Source organism: Leuciscus leuciscus, assembly GCF_965113295.1.
Source record: "Leuciscus leuciscus genome assembly, chromosome: 15".
Classification (NCBI taxonomy): Eukaryota; Metazoa; Chordata; class Actinopteri; order Cypriniformes; family Leuciscidae; genus Leuciscus; species Leuciscus leuciscus.
Window position 1 is genome coordinate 4,207,343 of NC_138739.1, and position 26,034 is coordinate 4,233,376.

The following is a 26,034-nucleotide window of genomic DNA, read 5'->3' on the forward strand; positions in this document are numbered from 1 at the left end:
CGGGACAATTAGGGCCAGATTCGGGATTCGGGACAACAGTTTAGATTTCGGGACTGTCCCGAATTTTTCGGGACGTCTGGTCACCCTAGGGATACGGGGAATAAGCTAAAGTCCCAAAAAGTCGGCGTGTTCCTTTAATACACAAGTCAACAAAATATAAAACACTGTTTTGGTGGTTTTTGGATATTTTAATAAAAAAATCTTACATATTGTGCCTTTAATGAGGCTGAAGAACATTAAAGTTATAAAGCAGTTCCTCAGATTTACGGAAATAGAAAAGAAACAGTTTAATCGATAAATAATATCGGGGACGCTCTCTATGTGCAGGGTACAAATTAGGGCCTGAAATTCAAATGTCTTTCATTTTCTTGTTTTGATCAAATGGTCAGTGAAACAAGATTTGATAAACATTCACATTGATTGTCAACATCAGGAGAACAAACTGAATATGATCTTAAGGTCTTATATTTTACATATTTAATTTTTATCTATCTATTTATTATTTTATCATTAAACTTTAAAAACACCAAAATTAAACAATATTGAGAATGGCAGATTTTTTGCATAAATCAATCAAAATCTCATTTATAGTTTCAGATAAACTTTTTTATTATCATTTTTCTTTTAACTTTAGTAATTGGGTTAATGTAATGCAGTCAACATTACACTGGATTGAGATTATTTTCATGTAGCCATTTTCATGTACATTGCACATTTTAAGGGTTTATTAAAATGTAACTTTCTTACTTTAATTTCAGACGTGATGCTGGAGAATGAGGAGAGTGAAGAGGAGGAGAAACATCATCAGGTCAAAACTGGAGCTAAAACTCACTCACAGACTGAAAGTATTTCTTTACTGAAAAGAAGAGACAAGAAATGTTTCACTTGCACTCAGTGTGGAAAGAGTTTCACATGCAAACAGAGTCTCAAGGTTCACATGAGGATCCACACTGGAGAGAAACCGTTCACATGTGATCAGTGTGGGAAGAGTTTTACACATAAAGGACACCTTAAGTCTCACATGATCATCCACACTGGAGAGAAACTGCATGAATGCGATCAATGTGGTAAAACATTTTCGAGGGCTTCAGACCTGAAGAAACACATGACAGTTCATTCACAGGAGAAACCACATTCATGTTCTTTGTGTGGAAAGAGTTTTTCACATCTGCAGGATTTAAAAGTTCATCAGAAAATACACACTGGTGTAAGAAATCACATGTGCTTTGAGTGTGAGAAGACTTTTATTAGAGCTGAACATTTAAAACTGCACATGAGGATCCACACTGGAGAGAAACCGTACTCATGTGATCAGTGCGGGAAGAGTTTCACACAAAAATCACAGATAAACCGACACATGAAAATCCACTCTGGAAAGAAGCTGAGCAAATGACATCAAAGCGTTTTTATATCTGTATATCAGAAAATACTGGTGTAAGAGATTGTGTGTTCTTTGATTGTTGGACGTCTGTACATTTGCTATTTTGCTTGATTTTATCAATAAAGTTTTCTCACTTTTAGGTTCAAGAGTCTCTCCATGTTTTATTACAGTTATTATGTTGAGCGCCTCCTGGAGGAATACAGACTTCATTAATAGTTTAATCAATTACTAACAATTTTTTTTAAACATTTGTAAATGTTTACATTATAATTTAGCTCATTATTTTTATACTACAAAAATAATATTTGTATTTTCATAATGATTCTTAATTTTACAATGCGTATAGCTCCACAAGTTGGACACTCAGAAATGTTTTATTGTCTGTTGATTCTACTTGTGTTAAGAAATGATCAATTCATAATTTTAAAGTAACTCTTAAAGCCATTAACTATTATGATTGCTATTGGTCTTTCCCTGTTTTAAATGTAATGATAAAACCTTTAAATACATCTTTGAACTGTCTAATAAATTCTTTTTCAACCTACACATGACTGAGATTAAATTATTGTTTACATGAACTTTAAGCGTTATTTTAGTGTGTGTTATACATGTTATTTTTGTATAAATAGTTGTTAGCAATATTTGGCGCGTTTATTTGGCATCACCGCGCTGACGTCATCAGTCGTGTCCTTCCTCGTTCGGCGCGTTTGTTGTGTCTTCTGAGGTGAGTTCTGCAGTTCAGATATTTCACGTATTTACACACCCATAAAATACACTTTATACAGTTTGTTTCAGCAACATTTACAGGGTTATTTCTGAACTGCATTAATCGGATAAAGCGCGAAATGTGCGTCTTTTCTGGCGTCTGTAGACTGATTTAGTTCAGCACGAAATGATGCATCTGAGGAAAATGTTGAAATCATTCAAACGAACGATTTTGTCTTTTGTTTCATTTTGAGAGTGATAATGTAGTGTTATTGAATGTATAATCTCAAACTTTTGATCAAAACGAAGTTTTGATCTGTGAGGAAATTTCATGGGAATAGAAACATGTATTGCTATCTTGGTCCTTAATGTGATAATAAATTAATGATGGTCATAATCCGTTATATAATGTTAATGACAGGAATCAGAAAAAAACAAACTCTAAAAATGGGTGTTATATTGTTGTAGTTTGTATGTTTGTGTCAGATGTGAAAAGTAATACTACAATCTTAAATAGAGATGATTTATAATATTTAAGGGTATATTCTGGCTGTCTGAATTCAAACGTTTTCTTTTTACCACAGAGACCCCAAATTACCACAGAATAACTATAATGCCAAAAGTTTACATTGCAAATACAAACAATAATGTCTGTCAACATATGAATGAAACGCGCTGCCGCTTCCCACGTTTTTTTACGGAATTATTATTTTCCTAATGCTCACATCAGTTAACAAATAAATGATAGAATATTCCCATAAGCCTTCAATATACCTCATTTTGTGGTATTAAAAATGCATTAAAATTATGATTTTTATTTTCATTTCAGGCCTGATGGAGGAAAATGAGGAGATTGGAGAGAAGAAACATCATGTCAAAACTGAAGAAGAAACTCCCTCACAGACTGAAAGTATTTCTTTGAAAATAAGAGACAAGAAATATTTCATCTGCCATCAGTGTCTGAGTAGTTTCACACGACAAGAAACCCTTCAGGAACACATGATCATCCACACTGGAGAGAAACTGTATGAATGTGATCAATGTGGCAAAACATTTTTGTGTGCTTCATCCCTAAAGAGCCACCTGAGAGTTCATTCACAGGAGAAACCATATTTATGTTCTTTGTGTGGAAAGAGTTTTAAATACAAACTAAGTCTTGAGATTCACACAAGGGTCCACACTGGAGAGAAACCGTTCACATGTGATCAGTGTGGGAAGAGTTTTAGACAATCATCAAACCTTCAGGAACACATGAACATCCACACTGGAGAGAAACCGTACGAATGTGATCAATGTGGCAGAAGATTTTCGAGGTCTACAGGCCTGAAGAGCCACATGTTAGTTCATTCAAAGGAGAAACCACATTCATGTTCTTTGTGTGGAAAAAGATTTTCGCGTCTGCCGGATTTAAGACTTCATCAGAAAACACACACTGGTGAAAAAGCTCATAAGTGCTTTGAGTGTGGGAAGAGTTTTATTACCGCTATACGTTTGAAACAACACTGGAGGACTCACACTGGAGAGAAACCTTACAAGTGTTCACACTGCGACAAGAGATTCCGTCGGTCAGAACATGTGAAAACACACGAGAGGATCCACACTGGAGAGAAACCGTATCACTGCACTGCATGTGGGAAGAGCTTCACTCAGATATCTTCTCTACTCAGCCACAATAAATACAATCACAGAAAGTAGATCATCTTCAGATCCAGCACTTTCAGGTCTAATGCCGCATCCTCACCGAACGTGACACAATAACACCGTCAAGCAATAACATCTCTTCAAAATCTGTCCTAACCAGCCACAAGGAGCGACAGGATAAAAACATCATCTAAATTTGTCACAGTGAATAAAGTTCATCTTCAAGACCAGCAGTTTCTACTGTGAGATTCAGATCAAAGAACATCATCTAGACGTTTCATTCTTGTATATAATTTTGCTTCATGGTATAAATAAATATCATTATACTTTATTATGAGTTAAATGTTATGTCAATTTTTTATGATGCATTTTTATCGTAGTTTGTTTATACATTTATGAAGGAAAATATACTGTTTTTTTTACAGTTTCAAACTGTTCTTGTTATTTTTCTTTCTTTTTTTTTGCAGAGAGATATGTCACATTTGTTTACACTTTGTATTTTACAAGCTAACTTTCATCGTTAATTCTTCTTGCATCAAGAATAAATAATTTCATAATTTTAGTTACATTTAAGCCATTAAAATATTGTGATTGCTTTGGGCTTTAAATTTCTCGATAAAGCTTTTAAATGTCTAATATATTTCATGACTGAGATTGAACGGACTGCTGTCTGTCTACGTCTGTAACCGTTTTTTATTTTTGTTTGATAATGTTTTATTGATGTCTTGCTGTTTTATACAGTATTTGGCGAGTTTTTGATAATCTAACATTTATTTCGACTCGCGGTGATGACGACATCACAAGCGCGCGCTACGTCAGTCAGTCAGTGGAGTCTTCTGAGGTGAACAGTTCGCGCGCTTTCGCAGTTTGAAGAATGAAGCCCCGTTCACACTGCCAGCGATTTTGTCGCTGTATGTCGCTAGTCTCTGTACTGTGAAGTCGCTTGTGGGCGTTCATAGTGCTGTCGCTCTAATGTGACTGGTAGACTGCACGTCTGGCCATATCTATACAAAATACCATCACAAGTGATATATACAACTATATCATTTTAATTTGACAAGGATTTAGGCTCAAAAGAAACAGTATGCTGTTGGGAGAGTGTTTTTATATTACCACAGCAGTGTTCAGTGGATTAAATCATTTAGCCTACTGGATTAACGATCGATCAATCAACAGATTAACTCATACTGTCATAAATTACTAAAACGTCATTCGAATTTGACAAATAATCAATTTTCTTGTCCCTAATAGTCAACATAATGCAGGGGAAACTGTAAAATGATCTGCAGCAGTGCTAAACTTGCATCATAATTACAACACTCGAACTAAATGTGTGAATTAAACTCACTGAGACTGTCGACAGTTTCTTTTCCATGCATCATTTTATTATATCCATGTATGTGGTTACAGTCAAATCATATAAAACAGTGAAATCGCCCTCGAACTCCTGTCTTCCCTGCACTCGAGACGGTGACGTGAGCTGAGCTCCTCTGAAAGTCTTCTTTCCTATTGGTTGTCGCTCGCGAAAATCGCTTCTCATTTGCATAAAGTTGAAATTTCTGAACTTTTGTCGCGCGTCTCGTGTCGCTTGACACGCCCACATTCTGTCGCCAACGGTCACTGTCGCTCGTGTCGCTGGAAGTCGCCAGCGCTCCATTGAAATGAATGGGATCATGTCGCTTTGTCGCTGCGTGTCGCTGGCAGTGTGAACGGGGCTTTACGCGGTCATTTCTGAACGGTTTCCATCGTGTTCGTCGCTATTCGTGTACACTAAAGAAAGAAGAAATCAGTTTCACACACAAAACGGTAAGATGTTAGCGAACTGCCTTGTTGCCATGAATGGGGTTATTAGGAAATATAACTAAATGTTTGATAAAGATGGGTGCCATAGTGTATGACTTTATATAACTGCTTTTTTTTCTGTATTTTTTGAGAAATAATAGTAATCACTGTTTCTTGAGGTAAAGGACAAAACATATTTTAGAAGTTAGTTTTTAATATTTAATAATTTATTAATTATAAACTGATACATTTGTAGACAAGGGTCTCAGCTAATGAGCCATGTAAGGGAACAGGTTTTTCTGAAAATATTTCTTTCCTTCTTTCTAAAAATGTACATTTATTCACTTTTTAACTTAATCTGTCAACTCAGTCAGATAAAAAGCATGATATTTTAATTTGATCCATCCAACAACAGTATACAGTCTTCAATTATGTAATACTGGTGTTCAGTAAAGGAGCTTAGTAAAAAAATACTTAAACTTTTCTGTGTTAGGGTTATTAAGAACAATCCAGTTCCTAAATTGCTTAAATCTCTTCCCTCTGTTTTATTATTAAACAAATATAACCAATGTTCTTAGGCAAATCAGACATATTACAGTTCAGTTGATGTTTTAATATTCAAACACATTAAATGAAAAAATGAATAAAATATTTATTTCTAAATTAATAGAAACCTTCATCTGACTGTGTTTAATAATGACAGAGTTGACAAAAACAGATGGAGTTGACAACGGTCCAACTGAAGATTACGATAACTGACAAAACAACAAATTTGGTATGTATGTATATATATATATATATATATATATAGTATACTTTGTTTATTATTACATGGTTTATGTTTTGGTATCTGGTAACTTTAACTGATTTTCTATAATTATTTGCCAATATGTAAATGAGATAAATGTTGGGAAAAAGCATGTACATGAAATTCTTAGAAATAAAAAGAGGTAGATTTTGTGAATTCCAACACTTTGAGATTAATTTACTTAAACGTTACTTTACTATACAGATAGATGAATATAAATACTTAAAATGTGTAAATTGGTATATAAAAAAAACTCAGTAAGTGATTTCTTCTTGATTTTGTCAGATCTGCTCCACCTCCTTCAGTGAAGCTCCTCCTCCTTCAATGAAGCTCCTCCCTCTGCAATTCACCAATAAATGCTGGAATATTCCCATCAGCTACAAGTGAAGACGAGCATCAAACCATCAGGAAGAGCTGAAATCTGCAAAGACAGAGTTTATTGAAGGACAGTGAGAACATGAGAGATCCAGAACACTGCAGAATGAAACACACTGAAGAACAAAGAGGTTGGTGTTTATTCCTGATTCTTTATTAAAGCCACAGTATGTCAGTTTTGCCACTAGAAGTCGCTTATTCGAAACAAAGGCGCAGCTTGATGATGCCGTGAGTGAGTCAAACGAGTGTGGAAAAGATAAAGGGAATGAGCTTCAGCAGAACAACAGTGAACGGCGAACAGTAGATGTATAGCCTACGTCAGTGTTTCTCAACTGCAGGGGTCTCCAACCTTTTTTCATTTGAGAGCTACTTTTTAAAAATGAAAGTGGTCGAGAGCTACTCATGTAATACAACACTTAAAGGAGAACTCTGTAACTCTAGCGAACTCTAGTCACTTCTTTGCTGATTTTCCCTTTTGTTGTCGCATGTTTTCCCCACGAGCTCCCCCTACAGCTGTGGGGGGGCGTATATTTCACAACACAGTCGTAAAAAACTCACTTGCGGCGGCCTCCTCCCCCTCTCTACCGCTGCTCATGTGCGTTTGTTTTGATCGGAGCAAGCCAACTGTATCGCGTGGAACTATGTCTACCGAGGTGGGTCATCTGGTAATACATCATACATGCGTGTGTGTTTATGTCGAATTGCCGTAAAGCAATTTGTGTTTCGCGCTCGTTCTCGTTCTAGTTCTCGCTTCTCACGAGACTTCCAATTTCACTTTGCCGGGACGGCAGTGCGCAAGTTGCAAGGTTGGTTTTCCGCCTGGGAACGCTGGGGGGAGCGGGGAAAGTCACCAATATCACCAGAACAGGTTGTTTAACCATCCAAATGATTTCTAGACAGTTTTATTAAGTTAAAAAAGTTACCAAGTTCTCCTTTAAATATCTTAAATAATGTCTCATAACTCTCATATTAACAACTATCCAAACTGTTTTAGACCTAAAAGAGTTTTTGTTGGCCTATATGTCACCCTTTAATGTCAGAGAAAAGAACAGAATCAGAGATAAAAAAAAAAAAAAATTATAGAAAATTGTACTTTGCATATTATACTGTAAAAACACATAATTATAGTTGATTTTATAGTACATGATAACTAGAGATGAAATGGCATGAAAATTTCATTTCATGATTATAGTGACCAAAATGATCACGGTTATCACAGAATCCTGTTCAAAAAGTACTAATACTACACAATGAAATCAATTCACCAAGTTTTATGTCGAAAATCAGCAAATAACAAATAAACTTATATGCACTTTTTGTTTACATAAACATTAAAATAATAACATTAAAAATGATGGCCAGATTTTAAAGGAGTGTTTTGCAACATGTTATCTACTAACATGTAGGCTACAAGTTCAAATAAAGTTTTGACAGAAAAAGTTTTTATAAAAAGAATGAGTCAAAAAAGATAAATCACTGACATTTACAATGCACATTAGCTTATCTTTTATTATTAATAGTAAAATTCTGTCCAATTTTCCTGTTGCGTCTGTCGTTGCTATGCAACCGTGCACTGCGCTCTCCACAATGACAAAGTTTTAGTAGCTAATGGATTTCCACCACCGAAAAAAATATTTATTTACGGAGAAGAATAAAAACACCCGTAATGTTTGGGTGCACTCCCATCCTTCATGTTAACTCGCTGCGCCTGGAAAAATGAGCGCGTCGCTTCAACTATTTGAAATAACGAACTTGAGCGCGCAAAAGACGCGATATGTGAACGGCCCTTGGCGAGCTACCTCCAATCAGGCCACGAGCTACTGGTAGCTCGCGAGCGACGTGTTGGAGACCCCTGCTCAACTGGTTTGTTGCAAGACCGTTTTGAGTGAGTCGTATAGTGTGCTGTCAAAAAACAACAACAAACGTAATTCTCTGTTTTTTTTATGCCTCTTTAATTTTGAAAGACACGTGTGAAAGCTGGTGACGCTTCTGTCAGATGCTGAGAGAAATGCGTTGTCCTGATTAGCATCTGGGGTCAAGTCATTTACAGTGAGGAAAATAAGTATTTGAACACCCTGCTATTTTGCAAGTTCTCCCACTTAGAAATCATGGAGGGGTCTGAAATTGTCATCGTAGGTGCATGTCCACTGTGAGAGACATAATCTCAAAAAAAAAAATCCAGAAATCACAATGTATGATTTTTTAAAACTATTTATTTGTATGATTCAGCTGCAAATAAGTATTTGAACACCTGAGAAAATCAATGTTAATATTTGGTACAGTAGCCTTTGTTTGCAATTACAGAGGTCAAACGTTTCCTGTAGTTTTTCACCAGGTTTGCACACACTGCAGGAGGGATTTTGGCCCACTCCTCCACACAGATCTTCTCTAGATCAGTCAGGTTTCTGGGCTGTCGCTGAGAAACACGGAGTTTGAGCTCCCTCCAAAGATTCTCTATTGGGTTTAGGTCTGGAGACTGGCTAGGCCATGCCAGAACCTTGATATGCTTCTTACAGAGCCACTCCTTGGTTATCCTGGCTGTGTGCTTCGGGTCATTGTCATGTTGGAAGACCCAGCCTCGACCCATCTTCAATGCTCTAACTGAGGGAAGGAGGTTGTTCCCCAAAATCTCGCAATACATGGCCCCGGTCATCCTCTCCTTAATACAGTGCAGTCGCCCTGTCCCATGTGCAGAAAAACACCCCCAAAGCATGATGCTACCACCCCCATGCTTCACAGTAGGGATGGTGTTCTTGGGATGGTACTCATCATTCTTCTTCCTCCAAACACGGTTAGTGGAATTATGACCAAAAAGTTATATTTTGGTCTCATCTGACCACATGACTTTCTCCCATGACTCCTCTGGATCATCCAAATGGTCATTGGCAAACTTAAGACGGGCCTTGACATGTGCTGGTTTAAGCAGGGGAACCTTCCGTGCCATGCATGATTTCAAACCATGACGTCTTAGTGTATTACCAACAGTAACCTTGGAAACGGTGGTCCCAGCTCTTTTCAGGTCATTGACCAGCTCCTCCCGTGTAGTTCTGGGCTGATTTCTCACCTTTCTTAGGATCATTGAGACCCCACGAGGTGAGATCTTGCATGGAGCCCCAGTCCGAGGGAGATTGACAGTCATGTTTAGCTTCTTCCATTTTCTAATGATTGCTCCAACAGTGGACCTTTTTTCACCAAGCTGCTTGGCAATTTCCCCGTAGCCCTTTCCAGCCTTGTGGAGGTGTACAATTTTGTCTCTAGTATCTTTGGACAGCTCTTTGGTCTTGGCCATGTTAGTAGTTGGATTCTTACTGATTGTATGGGGTGGACAGGTGTCTTTATGCAGCTAACGACCTCAAACAGGTGCATCTAATTTAGGATAATAAATGGAGTGGAGGTGGACATTTTAAAGGCAGACTAACAGGTCTTTGAGGGTCAGAATTCTAGCTGATAGACAGGTGTTCAAATACTTATTTGCAGCTGTATCATACAAATAAATAGTTAAAAAATCATATATTGTGATTTCTGTTTTTTTTTTTTTTTTTTGATTATGTCTCTCACAGTGGACATGCACCTACGATGACAATTTCAGACCCCTCCATGATTTCCAAGTGGGAGAACTTGAAAAATATCTGGGTGTTCAAATACTTATTTTCCTCACTGTATATAGTACTTATATAGACTGTTTCATAGGAGCTTTACAGTGATAACAGGAAAATAATGCAACAAAGATTGTTTTGGCTGCACAGCAGCTCTAGAAGAAAGTCATTGTCCAGTTTTCGATTCATTTCCGATGTAAAAATAATTGATTAAATTAGGGGCCGTTTACATAGCCTGACTACGTCAGACTTCGTACTTCCGCTCAATTTCATTTCGCTTCTGTACTCAGTCTGAGACAGCGTCATAGCTTTCCGTTTTCCTCCTGCCTGAAAACAGCCGGCCAATCAACGAACAGAGGGCGGGCTGAGAGCCGTGTGTACCGTGGATACGTAGATTTACTTCACATAATCTGCAAAAGTCGTTCACAGCCATGTTCACTCCGGTATTTCGCTCGATGGTTTTGTTTTCGCATCATACATGTGTTTACAGTGGAAGTTAGATGCGGCTGAGCATGCGCATAACACACACCATAACCAAACGTTATGTGATTGGCTTACGGGTAACCAATGATTTTAAACTTCAGACAAGCGCCCCCCTGCGAGAAAGAAAACGCTTTTCAATTATGCCATGCCAGACTCTGTCTACGAAGCAAAGCGAAGTAGCAGAGTTTGGTATTACCAGGCTACCGTTTACATGACACAGAAAACGTTTATGTCGCTCATTTATACGGCAGCAGAGTTTTGGTGGCCTGAGAACGCAAAGTTTGAAAAAGGTTTTTTGAAAACAACTTTCGAAAGCGATATCGTTATCATCTGTGTAAACTTCAAATATGTGTGTTTCACATGTTTAATATAGGCATGCGCAGGTGTGTAGTCTTTCTTTACAAAGTGAAATCGCCAATAACTTGTCTGTAGGGCTGAAACGATTAGTCGACATTGTCGACAACGTCGACAATAAAAAATTGTCGACAAATATCTTTGTTGTCGAGTAGTCGTTTGATCCCACGTGACCTAATGTAAGGGCCTGCAATATCGCGATTTGACCGCTACGGCGCTGTAGCGCTAGAGTGTAATGCAGCCGTTACAAATGCTATTGCGGTAGAAGAAAACACAGCGCGAATTATGACGGAGTGCAAACGAATCCGAACTAGCAAGGTGTGTAAAGTTTCACAAAACTGCAAACCAAGAATGCTGTCGTATGCAATACATGCAAGGCGGAACTTGCTTTTCACGGGAGCACAACATGCATGTTAAAACACTTAAAGAGGAAAAACCCGGCACGAGACGAGCCGGTGAGAGGTGAATATTCTCCAGCTGAAGCTAAATAACTAGCAGTAAATCTCTTTTTAGAGAATGCAATACTTCTAATAATAGCAATAATAATTAACAATAATAATATAATTACAGTAATGTGATGATTTATTTTTGCATAGAATAAAGCTTGATCGAGCTTAGGAGTCGGGCTGTTTTTATTATTGTAGCTCTATTAGGTAACGTTATTACAGTCTTATCCCTTGCCTGTATTTTGTTACATATTCATGAAGACTTACAAAAGGAGATGTTATGAAGAATATCATGTCAGTTAATTTTTTATACTGTAAATTAAAAGGTGAATGAGAATGTCTCTGTCAGCTCAGCTCAATTGTCATATCAATAAAAAAATAAAAATAAAAGATTCTTATAATAATTGTTTGCAGTTTAAGTGTGTCTGTAATGCAGCTGATAATTTTTTTTGTTTATTTTTTTCTATTGAAAGAGAACAGAATATTTAAACAATGCTTAGAGAGCATTTGTGTGTGATTTGAGTTGGACAGAAATCTGAAAACTTAAAGAGAATGACCTGTTTAGTTGCTCAAAGTTGTTTAAAACAACCATTTCAAAAGCTGAAGTGATTTTCTTTTTTTATATTATAGTTAGAATATGTATAACTCCGTGTTTTAACTAATTAAAAAGGCTGAATAATCGTTCCAAACGTACTGATTAGTCGGCGAAATAATCGATGAATAGTCGATTAATCGTTCTAATAATCGTTAGATTAATCGATTATCAAAATAATCGTTTGTTGCAGCCCTACTTGTCTGGCCTGCATAATACAGCGCTTTAGTCGTTTCCGTGGATCCGTGTGAACGGGAATCATTTAGATAATGTTTTCTGAGATAATGTCTCTGTGCAGATTTAAAGGGGTGGTTGATTATGATTTGACTTTTCTAACTTTAGTTAGTGTGTAATGTTGCTGCTTGAGCATAAACAACATCTGCAAAGTTACAACGCTCAAAGTTCAAAGCAAAGGGAGATATTTGCTTTTAACAAAATTGCTTTTTAAAGGGATAGTTCACTTTGAAATTAATTTTTGGTATGTTTTAGCTTACCTCAAGGGCATCCAAGATGTAGGTGTCTTTTTTTCCGCAGTAGTTTCAATTTTGATATTTTTAGGTCAAACCGTTCTTGTCTGTCAGTCATATAATGCAGGTCTATGGTCATTATCTCAAAGAGCATGCACAGAGTCCAAATTAAAACAATTCCCCGTCGTCCAAATTAAACAATTCCCCATCGTAAGTACACATTGATGGCCTAAGACACGAAACGAGCGGTTTGTGTGAGAAAACGAACAGTATTTATATCGTTTTTACGTCTTATACACAGCCATGTCCAAGTGATCTGATCTGACGTGTGCGCAGACTGGCGCATAGATATATACACTAGATGTCGCCTTGTCTACGGCAGTTCATTGGAACGAATGTCTTTAAAGCGACATCTAGTGTATATATCTATGCACCAGTCTGCGCACACGTCAGATCAGATCACTTGGACATGGCTGTGTATAAGACGTAAAAACGATATAAATACCGTTCGTCTTCTCACACAAACCGCTCGTTTCGTGTCTTAGGCCATCAATGTGTACTTACGATGGGGAATTGTTTAATTTGGACGACAGGGAATTGTTTTAATTTGGACTCTGTGCATGCTCTTTGAGATAATGACCATAGACCTGCATTATATGACTGACAGACAAGAACGGTTTGCCCTAAAAATATCAAAATTGAAACTACTGCGGAAAAAAAGACACCTACATCTTGGATGCCCTTGAGGTAAGCTAAAACATACCAAAAATTAATTTCAAAGTGAACTATCCCTTTAAGGACTACAACAAACGGCTGGTAGAGACTACACGACATTCCTCCCGGTTAGTGACATCACAAACCCTGAAATTTACATAAACCCCGCTGCCGGAACACGGTTTATAGATTATCATGACAGAATATGCTAATCAATGACTAGAAGATAGGCTTGTTCGACTTGGACCGGTGCTGCACAGACCGATCTGTGAATGACATCAAAGTACCGCGAGAGCGAATAGAAAGTAGACGGCTCCTTATGCTTTTTAATTGCTCTCGCGGTACTTTGATGTCATAAACCGATCGGTCTGTGCAGCGCCGGTTCAAGTCGAACAAGCCTAATAACTACACATAAGCTACATAAATTCATCAACTAACCATTCAGAAATGTCCTGTTGCTTCTACATGTTGTCACTTCTTCTTGAGTCTCTCCATCATTGTCTGACTCTGGTTTGAACATGAAAGGCTAAAAGTTTTTGAAAAATTCAGTTTGTGTGAGGTTATCGAAGCTGCTAAGAATTAGTGATGTCCGGTTCGTGAACGAATCGTTCTTTTGAACCGGTTCTTTTTAGTGAACTGGTCGAACCAGTACACTAAATCGGACTGAATCGTTCGAAACAGTTTGCGTCTTGCGTCAGCACTGATCCACAACAAGTTAGTAAAGTTACTCACTTTCGGACATGCCTGAGTCCTGACAGTCACCTCTACTCAAAATAAACCAATATCCCGGAGTAGGCATATGTTACTCCAGTAAATCCAACAGTTCACTGAACTGAGACGTGCTGAGAGAAGTGATGAGCACGAGCAGTTGATACTGAGCATGCGCGCACTACCGAACGTACAGGTACAGCGGTTCTCACATCACCAGTACAGAACCGAGAACTGTTTCTTTCGGACACGTTCGATACGGAGAACCGACGAGCTGATGAGCTGAGCATGCGTGCAATTTTTTCAGAGGGACGAAATGCATGCAAATCTGAAGTATTTTACTGAACATCAATAAGTCTAACAAAATAAAACATGTTAGAAACATTTTTATCACATAGGCTACTGCCTTTTCACTGTATTATTTTAAAGATTGGAAACACAATGAATGGATTGTAAAACTAAACATTTATTATTATACTAAAACATTATTTTCTGGAACAGATCATTTAATTTCTAAGTAAGTTGATATACATTTTTGACGTAAACTCTTGTCAAGGTTTTAAAGGGTGCAAAGTAAATGTTTATAATGTGTTAATCAAAACATAACGTATTAAACATAGATATGCATCAAGTTTTTTGTTTTGTCGACTGAATAAGGCTATAGCCTAGTAAGGTTTCAGTAGTTCTCAGCTCACACACAGGCGGTTCTCGAGTCAAGAACTGGTTGTTGCAGCAGTTCTCGCATCACCAGTACAGAACCGAGAACCGTTTCTTTCGGACACGTTCGATACGGAGAACCGACGAGCTGGAGAGACTGCGCATGCGTGATAACAACACCGTCTCTGAACCGAACTTTCTTTTGGCCGACTGATGCTGTGTTACTGTCTCTGCGCTGTGCTGATACATGAGCACGGGTGAACCAAGGACTTGAATGAGGGGCCGAATTCGGCGAAATGTAAGTTTATTTAATTACAAATAAAATAAAAATGATGAAGTTTATTCACTTTAAGACATGTAAAACATCCGCGTTTGCGCATCGCCTTAGGCCTACTACAGGGTTAATTTTCAAAACGTAAATGTAAGAAACCTATCCAAGATGATTATGACGATGAGCACTATTATGTAACTGAAGTTATGATTACAAATGCCTTTATTTGAATGTATATTTATCCGCCGGGATGATTGAATTGACGTCATTACGTGATGACGTAAAAGAACTGGTGAACCGGTTTTTTGAACCGGTTCATTGAAACGAACTGTCCGAAAGAACCGGTTCGCGGAAAAGAACCGGACTTCCCATCACTACTAAGAATGAGCTCTTGAAGCTCCGCCCCCTGTGCCTGGAGCAGGAGCTCATTTGCATTTAAAGCGACAGACACAAAAACGGTGTGTTTTTGCTCACCCTCAAAAAGTGACAACTTTAACATGCTATATAAAAATATCTGTGGGGTATTTTGAGCTAAAACTTCACATACACACTCTGGGGACATCAGAGATTTATTTTACATCTTGTGAAAAGGGCATTATACCACCCCTTTAATAATCTGCACATGGAAAAAACTTTTGTCCTAAAAAAAGAGAGAGAAAATCAGATGAGATGTTGTCAGGATATCTCACTAAAGCCCCTTTCACACAGCGCGATGATCCCGGCAAATTGACGTGTGACCTAGTAACATTGCCGTGGTCAGTCCCGGAACGCGCGCTGTGTGAACAAAAGCCGTAATAATGCCGTGTCGTAGTGATGACGCAGAAGCCGGGATCGTTCGACCAGCTGGAGAAACGGTGCGTAATGCGCTAGTTTATGATCGAATCAGAGAAAAAAATTTACAAGCGTGGTTTCTCGAGAGAGAAATCGCAGCTCATAAGCAAACTTAAGACTCTGCTGAGACATTACAAGTCACATCGATGTCACGTGTCTTTACAGGATTTTTACGGGTTGTGTGTGAACACTATGATTCCGGAAAATCACTGGCAGTGTGAATGAACCAAAATCAAACGAACCCGGGTCAAATCCCGGGTCACTTTATCCGTGTATTTTCTGGAATCTCTGTGTGAAAGGGGCTTAAAATGAACTTTCCTGTCGTGTCAGGGGTAAAATGCTGTATTAGTGTCACTACAAATAAAGCTCTTTCCGGTTATGCTGTTAGTCACTTGACAATAGTGTTGTCTCTGAGGCATGTTAAAAACATGGTACTCGTGGTAAATCAAGAAAACAAGAGATTTAAACGATAATACTAACCGTGTTGAGCTATATAACAATGAATCATTTTCTGTCGATAAGGTAGGGTGACCATACAGAGACAGAGCGGCGCTTGCTTGTCAACAGTGGCACATGGCTCATGAAAAGCATAAAAAAACAAACAAATGTAAATTCACAGATGATTTACAGAGAAAATTCCTGTTTTCGTCTCGGTCGGGATCCGTGTAAAGCAGAATGCATGACCTGCAAAGCTGTGGCGCATACGTGTCAGTGTCAGATAAAGGTGTAGCGATCTAGAAGAACACATAAGGAAAGTACACAGGAGAACATCAGGAGGACTGAAATAATTTTTTACTGAAATAGTGGGGGTTTTTTTAATGCCTGATTTTATTTTAACCTGTGGCCATGAAAGAAACAGTATCATGTAATTTAAAAAAAAATATTTGGTTGTTGTTATTCTATTGTTGTGGGCCAAAAGTTGAATGAAAAGGATGTATTACTTTATGTATTGAAGTTCAATAACATAGTGGGGGAAGGCTGTGAATGCATTTGTCAAGTATTGTCCCCTGTCCCATTTTTGGATAATGTTAATACACAAGTCAACAAAATATAAAACACTGTTTTGGTGGTTTTTGGATATTTTAAAGGGGGGGTGAAATGCTATTTCATGCATACTGAGTTTTTTACACTGTTAAAGAGTTGGATTCCCATGCTAAACATGGACAAAATTTCAAAAATTAAGTTGTACGTTTGATGGAGTATTTCTGTGCCAAAAATACTCCTTCCGGTTTGTCACAAGTTTCGGAAAGTTTTTTTCGAGTATGGGCATGTGTGACGTCAGATGGGGCGGAATTTCCTTATACAGGTCCTAAGGGCACTTCTCCCGGAAGTGCGCGCGTGCACCCGTAGACCAGAACGAGAGAGCGAAAGCAGTACGCCCATCAAAGCGCTGTGCTCGCTGCAGTCACAGGACTTTGTTTGTTCCCTGCATTTCGACAATGATTGTTTTATAAACAAGGCCCAGTTCGACGCCGGATTTAGCAATCCCAACGATAAAGGTTCACGGTCATGCGTTGGAACCGCAGGCGGGGAGTAAAACTGCTTCAAATGTATGCGTGTTGTTAGCTATCGGCGCGTAAGCACCGCCCACACGGCACGCCTCCAGGCGCTCGATTTTTTCCGGAAAGACTCGGTACAGCCTATCTTTCTTTTATAAATATAATAAAACTAAAGACTTTTTGGAGATATGAAGGATGCAATACTACTCTATAGGTACTCAAGATTAACATGAGATTGACTGAAACTGAGTGTTTCACCCCCCCTTTAATAAAAAAAATCTTACATATTGTGCCTTTAATGAGGCTGAAGAACATTAAAGTTATAAAGCAGTTCATCAGATTTATGGAAACAGAAAAGAAACAGTTTAATCGATAAATAATATCGGGGACGCTCTCTATGTGCAGGGTACAAATTAGGGCCTGAAATTCAAATGTCTTTCATTTTCTTGTTTTGATCAAATGGTCAGTGAAACAAGATTTGATAAACATTCACATTTATTGTCAACATCAGGAGAACAAACTGAATATGATCTTAAGGTCTTATATTTTACATATTTAATTTTTATCTATCTATTTTTTATTTTATCAATACATTTTAAAAACACCAAAATTAATCTAATTTATAGTTTCTGATAACAAATTTTTTAAACTTTGGTAACTGGGTTAATGAATGCAGTCAACATTACACTGGATTGAGATTATTTTCATGAACTCATTTTCTACATTGCACTTTTTAAGGATTTATTAAAATGTAACTTTATTACTTTAATTTCAGACATGACGCTGGAGAATGAGGAGAGTGAAGAGGAGGAGAAACATCATCAGGTCAAAACTGGAGCTAAAACTCACTCACAGACTGAAAGTATTTCTTTACTGAAAAGAAGAGACAAGAAATGTTTCACTTGCCGTCAGTGTGGAAAGAGTTTCACACGCAAACAGAGTCTCACGGTTCACATGAGGATCCACACTGGAGAGAAACCGTTCACATGTGATCAGTGTGGGAAGAGTTTTACACATAAAGGACACCTTAAGTATCACATGATCATCCACACTGGAGAGAAACCATTTACATGTGATCAGTGTGGGAAGAGTTTTACACATAAAGGACACCTTAAGTCTCACATGATCATCCACACTGGAGAGAATCTGCACAAATGTGATCAATGTGGTAAAACATTTTTGAGGGCTTCAGACCTGAAGAAACACATGACAGTTCATTCACAGGAGAAACCACATTCATGTTCTTTGTGTGGAAAGAGTTTTTCACGTCTGCAGGATTTAAAAGCACATCAGAAAATACACACTGGTGTAAGAAATCATGTGCTTTGAGTGTGAGAAGACTTTTATTACAGCTGAAAATTTGAAACGGCACCAGAGAATTCACACTGGAGAGAAACCTTACAAGTGTTCACACTGCGACAAGACTTTCAGTCGGTCAGAACATCTGAACACACACGAGAGGATCCACACTGGAGAGAAACCGTACTCATGTGATCAGTGCGGGAAGAGTTTCACACAAAAATCAAAGATAAACCGACACATGAAAATCCACTCTGGAAAGAAGCTGAGCAAATAACATCAAAGCGTTTTTATATCTGATAATACTGGTGTAAGAGATTGTGTGTTCTTTGATTGTTGGACGTCTGTACATTTGTTATTTTGCTTGATTTTATCAATAAAGTTTTCTCATTTTTAGGTTCAAGAGTCTCTCCATGTTTTATTACAGTTATTATGTTGAGCGCCTCCTGGAGGAATACAGACTTCATTAATAGTTTAATCAATTACTAAAACATTTTTTTAAACATCATTTGTAAATGTTTACATGATAATTCAGGCATGAAAACTCCTCACCCCGGGGACAAAGAACTGCACGTTGGAAAGCAAGCCTGAGGTAAGTTAGCTTACATGTTGCCAATGTCATTATTTAACCCACTGTTATTAACCAATGTTACCTAAGTTAATTGTTAATTTATGGAGACGAGTGGCAGCAACCTGGATGTAATGTAGGCTAACGTCAACAACATGATAAAACGTGTCGGTATCTTTCTCTTGTTGCACGTTATACAATGCTAAAGCAAGCAGGAGCAAGCTCCTATCTGCTAGCTTTTATAGAAATGAGCCTGACATACGATGCTAATAAATAAATAAATACGTTTGAAATGGTCATGACCAGAAAGAGGCAGATTTTAATTTAATAATTGTATTGTACCGTACTGGTCCGAATATAAGACTTTTTCCCCATAATATGTCTGAAATGGCACTCATCACAGCCACGTGCACAAGCAGATACTGTTGTGTGCGTGCCCAGAGCAGAAATATTTCCTTGCGAGGACGGTTCCCTTTCGAGAGGTCTCTCCTATTGCGTAAGTAGCTTACGCTATGGGAAAACTCCTTTTCTCGAGAATATTGAAGCCATTTTTTTAAAAACGCAGTGTATTGCCCTGATTGGACTACGCGTCTGAGCCGCCCCGTTATAGGTTCGTGCAGTTGCGCCCGCACCCCCCTCAGAAGATTCCAGAAGATGTTGGGTCTCATGGCAGCATCAGCACCAGCCGTGTCCCAGCTCACGCGTGGCGCTCCGGCCACTTACTGATCAGAGCGAATCGCGGCTGGAGCATCAAAGCCCTGACTCCCTGGAAAGCTATCGACTGGTACCAGTCTGGCGTGAGTTTAGGTGTGATTTCGAGGAGAAAGGTGATCACGACAGATGCCTCCAACCTAGGTTGGGGAGCCCTCTACGAGGGCAGGCCCGTCTCTTGCCTTGCCTGGTCCGAACGGACAACATGGAAGTGGTGTCTTACATAAATTGCCAGGGCGGCCTCAGGTCGATCACCTTGCACGCCATGGCCAAGAGTCTCATTCTATGGGCTCAGCACAACCTGCGCTCGCTGAGGGCTGCACACGTGCCAGGCATTCTGAACCAGGGTGCGGATATGTTATCCAGAGACAATGTTTCCCCAGGGGAATGGTCTCTCCATCCTCTGACGGTTCAACTAATATGGAGCATCTTCGTCGAGGCAGAGGTCGACCTCTTCACCTCCGAAGACAACGCTCTTTGACGATTATTTTTTCTCAAAGAACACGGACACACTCGCCCACGAATGGCCGAATCGTCCACTGTATGCTTTTCCCCCGGTCGTGATGCTACCTCAGGTCATCAAACGGATCAGGGAAAGCAAATGTGCAGTGCTTCTTATAGCCCCTCTCTGGAAGACCCAGCTCTGGTTCTCCGAGTTAACACAACTGCTGAAATCAGCCCCATAGCCGATTCCGCTCAGGAGAGATCTCCTCAGGCAGGCGAACGGGAAGATCTGGCATCCCCATCCCGACTTATGGGCCCTTCACGTACTGAAATCCATCACTGACACACGAGCGCCCTCAACCAGGCGCCTCTACGCTCAGAAATGGAAGGTGTTCTCTGTCTGGTGCGCTGCTAGGAGCCTGAACCCCCACTCTTGCAAGATACCGAGTGTGCTCGCCTTTTTACAAGAGCTTTTGGACGCGGGTCGCACCCCCTCCACGCTCAAAGTATATGTGGCGGCCATAACAGCATCTCACGCTCCTGTGGCCGGACAGTCACTAGGAAGAAACAACCTCATTGTCCGCTTCCTTATGGCTAAACCCTCCGCGACCTTCCTCTGTGCCTATCTGGGACCTCTCCATGGTCCTGGAAGCACTAAAGGGCGCCACGTTTGAGCCACTTCAGTCTGCCGACCTGAAGTGCCACTCGCTCAAAACCGCTCTTTTACTGGCGCATGCCTCCGTTAAAAGAGCGGGCGATTTACATGCGCTGTCTTCGAGCGCGTCCTGTCTTTAGTTTGGACCTAACGACTGCAGAGCCAAGGCATGGTTATATTCCTAAGGTGCTCTCCACTCCCTTCAGAGCACAAGTTATTTCCCTATCAGCTCTTTTCTCACCAGAGGACGAAAGAGACGCGAATTTACTCTGTCCCGTCAGGGCTCTCAGAGTGTATCTAGAGCGTTCTGCCTCCTTCAGTCAGAACAGCTTTTTGTGTGTTTTGGCGGCCGCACCAAAGGTCTCGCCGTCTCAAAGCAGAGATTATCGCGCTGGATAGTTGACGCTATAGCGCTGGCTTATGAGTCTAAGGGCCTTCACTGCCCCTTAGGCATCAGAGCTCATTCCACAAGAGGCATGGCCTCGTTTTGGGCTTGGTCAAGTGGAATACCCATGGAGGATATCTGTGCGGCGGCCGGCTGGGCCTCGCCGTCCACATTTATCAGGTTTTATAACCTACAAGTCCCTGCTCTGCATTCTAGGGTACTTTCAGTATGAAATGTGTAAGCACAAAACCCCCATAAAACGTGGGCCCGATATTATCCGGTCCTGTTTTACACAAACTCATTTATTAAGGTTTGGCCCTCATTAGGCCCACTCCTCCTTTTTCCCTTATGAAGCCCGTCACTGTCCGGCTTATTGGGTTCATACTTTACTCTTAAGGCTTCAGGCATCTTGCCTCAGGCTAATATTAGAGCGAAGTTAAGCACGCACAGCGTTTTGAAGGGGGTTCAATAGGAGAGACCTCTCGAAAGGGAACGTCTCAGTTACTAACGTAACCTCGGTTCCCTGAGATGAGGGAACGAGTATTGCGTAACTTGCCGTGCTTGTGCTTTGGTCAGGGAATCGCTTCAGTCAATTTAACCTAAGACTCTGACGGACGATGGGCTCAATTTATAGCCTCTGGCCACGCCCATCCTGGCGGGCTCTGATGCGTCAGGGCGCGAATTGCCCTGATTGGACTACACGTCTGAGCCGCCCCGTCATAGGTTTGTGCAGTTGCCGCAGCACAGCCAATGACCGTGCTCGCCGCTCATCTGTGTATGCTGTGCAGCTACACTGCGTTTTAAAAAATGGCTTCAATATTCTCAAAAAAAAGGAGTTTTCCCATAGCGTAAGCTACTTACGCAATACTCGTTCCCTCATCTCAGGAAACCGAGGTTACGTTAGTAACCGAGACGTTTTACGCCTGCGGATACGATTCTGTGCGCTCGTATTACGTAAACACACCTGATTAAAATGGCCCCCATATTTTATATGTTTTATGTGTTATTATATTTTCTATTTATTCTTTGTGCAGCACTTTGGTAACCTTAAAATGTGCTATGTATACATACATATATATATAAGTTGATTGGATTGGATTTTTTGCTGCTGTATCCTTCTCACCTTTTTTTACCCCTGACCAGCAGTTTTCATGCCTGATAATAAAGCTCATTATTTTTATACTACAAAAATAATATTTGTATTTTCATAATGACTCTTAATTTTACAATGCGTATAGCTCCACAAGTTGGACACTCAGAAATGTTTTATTGTCTGTTGATTCTACTTGTGTTAAGAAATTATCAATTCATAATTTTGGGTAACTCTGAAAGCCATTAACTATTATGATTGCTATTGGTCTTTCCCTGTTTTAATTATGTAATGATAAATAAAACCTTGAAATAAATCTTTGAACTGTCTAATAAATTATTTTTCAACCTACACATGACTAAGATTGAATTATTGTTTACATGAACTGTAAGCGTTATTTTAGTGTATGTTATACATGTTATTTTGTATAAATAGTTTGCAATATTTGGCGCGTTTATTTGGCATCACCGCGCTGACGTCATCAGTAGTGTCCTTCCTCGTTCGGAGCGTTTGTTGTGTCTTCTGAGGTGAGTTCTGCAGTTCAGATATTTCGCGTATTTACACACCCATAAAAAACACTTTACACAGTTTGTTTCAGAAACATTTACAGGGTTATTTCTGAACTGCTTTCATCGGATAAAGCGCTAAATGTGCGTCTTTTCTGGCGTCTGTAGACTGATTTAGTTCAGCAAAACGAACATCTGAGGAAAATGTTGAAATCATTACGATTTTGTCATATGTTTCATTTTGAGAGTGATAGTGTTATTGAATGTATAATCTCAAACTTTAAGTTTTGAACTGTGAGAAAATGTCATGGGTATAGAAACATTTATTGCTATCTTGGTATAGTGTAGCAATAAATTAATGAATGACATAATTAGTTATGTAATGTTAATGACAGGAATCAGAAAAAAAAAAACCTCTAAAAATGGGTGTTATATAGGTAGTTTGTATGTTTATGTCAGATGTGAAAAGTAATACTATAATATTTTAAATATAGATGATTTATTATTATTTAAGGGTATATTCTGACTCCATCGGAGTGGTCTTTTTACTACAGAGACCCAAAATTGCTACAGAATGAATATAATGTTCACATCAGTTCACAATTAAATGCTGGGATATTCCCATAAGCATACAATATACCTCATTTGTATAAATTATTTTATAAAAATGCATTAAAATTAGGATTTTTATTTTCATTTCAGGCCTGATGGAGGAAAATGAGGAGAGTGAAGAGGAGAAACATCATGTCAAAACTGAAGAAGAAACTCCCTCACAGACTGAAAGTATTTCTTCACTGAAAAGAAGAGAGAAGAAATATTTCATCTGCCATCAGTGTGGGAAGAGTTTCACACAACAAGGAAGCCTTAAGAATCACATGATCATCCACACTGGTGAGAAACTGCATGAATGTGATCAATGTGGTAAAACATTTTTGTGGGCTTCAGCCCTAAAGAGCCACCTGAGAGTTCATTCACAGGAGAAACCACATTTATGTTCTTTGTGTGGAAAGAGTTTAAAGTACAAACAGAGTCTTGAGCTTCACATGAGGATTCACACTGGAGAGAAACCGTTCACATGTGATCAGTGTGGGAAGAGTTTTAGACAATCATCAAACCTTCAGGAACACATGAACATCCACACTGGAGAAAAGCTGCACGAATGTGATCAATGTGGCAGAATATTTTCCAGGGCTTCGGGCCTGAAGAGCCACATGTTAGTTCATTCACAGGAGAAACCACATTCCTGTTCTTTGTGTGGAAAAAGTTTTTCCCATCTGCACAATTTAAAACTTCATCAGAAAACACACACTGGTGAAAAAGCTCATGAGTGCTTTGAGTGTGGGAAGAGTTTTATTACAACTGAACGTTTGAAACTGCACTGGAGGACTCACACTGGAGAGAAACCTTACAAGTGTTCACACTGCGACAAGAGATTCCGTCGGTCAGGACATCTGAAAACACACGAGAGGATCCACACTGGAGAGAAACCGTATCACTGCACTGCATGTGGGAAGAGCTTCACTCAGTTATCTTCTCTACGCAGTCACACAAAATACAATCACAGCAAGTAGATCATCTTCAGATCCAGCACTTTCAGGTCTAATGCCGCATCCTCACCGAACGTGACAATAATACCATCGAGCAATAACATCTCTTCAAAATATGTTCTAACCAGCCACAACGAGCGACAGGACAAAGAAACATCTAAATATTTCACTGTGAATAAAGTTCATTTTCAAGACCAGTGATTTTAACTGTGAGATTCACATCAACTCAAAGATGTAGTTCCTCCCCAAAGAACATCTAGACTTTTTTATTCTTGAATATCATTTTGCTTTGTGGTATAAATAAATATCATTATACTTTATTGTAAGTTCAATATTATGTATAAAAAAAAAATTTAATGCATATGTATCACTTGTAGTTTTCGTAATTTTATGAAGGAAATTTTTTTTTTTGCAGGTCCAAACTGTTTTATTAAACTCTTTGTGTTGTTTTTCTTTTTTACTTTTTCTGTGTAGATACATCTAATTTAATTACATTTTGTATTTGCTCCACCAGTGAACTTTTACTATCCATTTATCTATTGTCTACTTATTCTTGCATCAAGAATAGATAATTTAATCATTTTAGCTATATTTAAAAGTCATTAAAATATATTGTGAATGGTTTGGGTTTTACATTTTTTGTTAAAGCTTTTAAATGCCTATAACATCCTTCACCCCACACATGACTGAGATTGGATGAGACGGCTGTCTGTCTGCATCAGTAACTGTTTTATCCCTATTTTTATTTCGATTTTTTATACATATATATTTTATAGTTTTTGGTTTGTTTTAATAATCTGCCGTTGATCTCGTCTCGCGGCGATGACGTCATCATGCGCGCGCTCCCTGCACTCGACTCTTCTGAGGTAAACAGTTCACGCTATCAAGTAATCGTTAATACTCTTTACACGGTCATTTCTGAACGGCTTCTATCATGTTCAGCGCTCTTCGTGTGTCTGCTAACTAAAACACTTGAAGAAGAAATTGATATATGTTTCTCACACATACAACACGGTAAGATGCTAGCGAACGGGTTTGTTATGAATGTAGTTATTAGGAAATCGAACTATATTTAGGTTCATATCGGCGAATAACAATGTTTGATAAAGATGGGTGTCTGTCTTTATATTCCTGCAATTTTACGGTATCATTTGAGAAATAATAGTTTAATATTAGAGCGCTTATAATTTTAGCAGATATTCTGACTGAAACAATGTGTTTCTAGCAGCAAATACTTTTAATAAAGTGAGATGATCTGCTGATCCTGAATGGCTTGTTGAATGAGTATTGATAGTCTATGGCTCATCACTATTAGCAGAGTAGCTGAAAAGCCTCTTTATTTCATGTCTGTTTTCTCCTCATTCATTATGCTGATGTCTTCAGATCTGTAAATTCACACATTAAGCTTATTTTATTGTCAACAGACTTGAGCAAACGACACGATCAGATATTGTGACATCTGCAATATATAGGTAAGTTTCATTTATTTAATTAATCTGTGATAAACCATGTTCCATAT

At 38.8% G+C, this 26,034-nt stretch overlaps 1 protein-coding gene and 1 long non-coding RNA gene across 5 annotated transcripts in view; one reads left to right on the forward strand and one right to left on the reverse strand.

Annotated features, from left to right (window-relative positions):
• Positions 1–8,737, reverse strand: part of LOC309476505 — a 241,570-nt gene extending 232,833 nt beyond the window's left edge. Inside the window, exons 1-2 of the long non-coding RNA XR_014198217.1 lie at positions 8,570–8,737; positions 6,614–7,041 (exon numbers count right to left, since the gene is read on the reverse strand). This is a non-coding gene — a long non-coding RNA (uncharacterized lncRNA). The remainder of the gene's footprint in view (positions 1–6,613; positions 7,042–8,569) is intronic.
• Positions 6,772–26,034, forward strand: part of LOC309476225 (uncharacterized protein) — a 34,552-nt gene continuing 15,289 nt past the window's right edge. For 2 of the 4 annotated variants that reach the window (XR_014197972.1, XM_082139495.1), the window contains exons 1-2: positions 24,538–25,529; positions 25,940–25,987. Coding sequence is in view for 1 of the 4 variants with exons in the window: in XM_082139494.1 (XP_081995620.1) it covers positions 6,775–6,823; positions 18,086–18,129 (93 nt within the window). In the remaining 3 variants the exon portion in view is untranslated. Of the gene's footprint in view, positions 6,824–18,085; positions 18,130–24,537; positions 25,530–25,939; positions 25,988–26,034 lie in introns of those variants that run through there. The other 2 variants (XR_014197973.1, XM_082139494.1) reach the window with 2 other exon arrangements.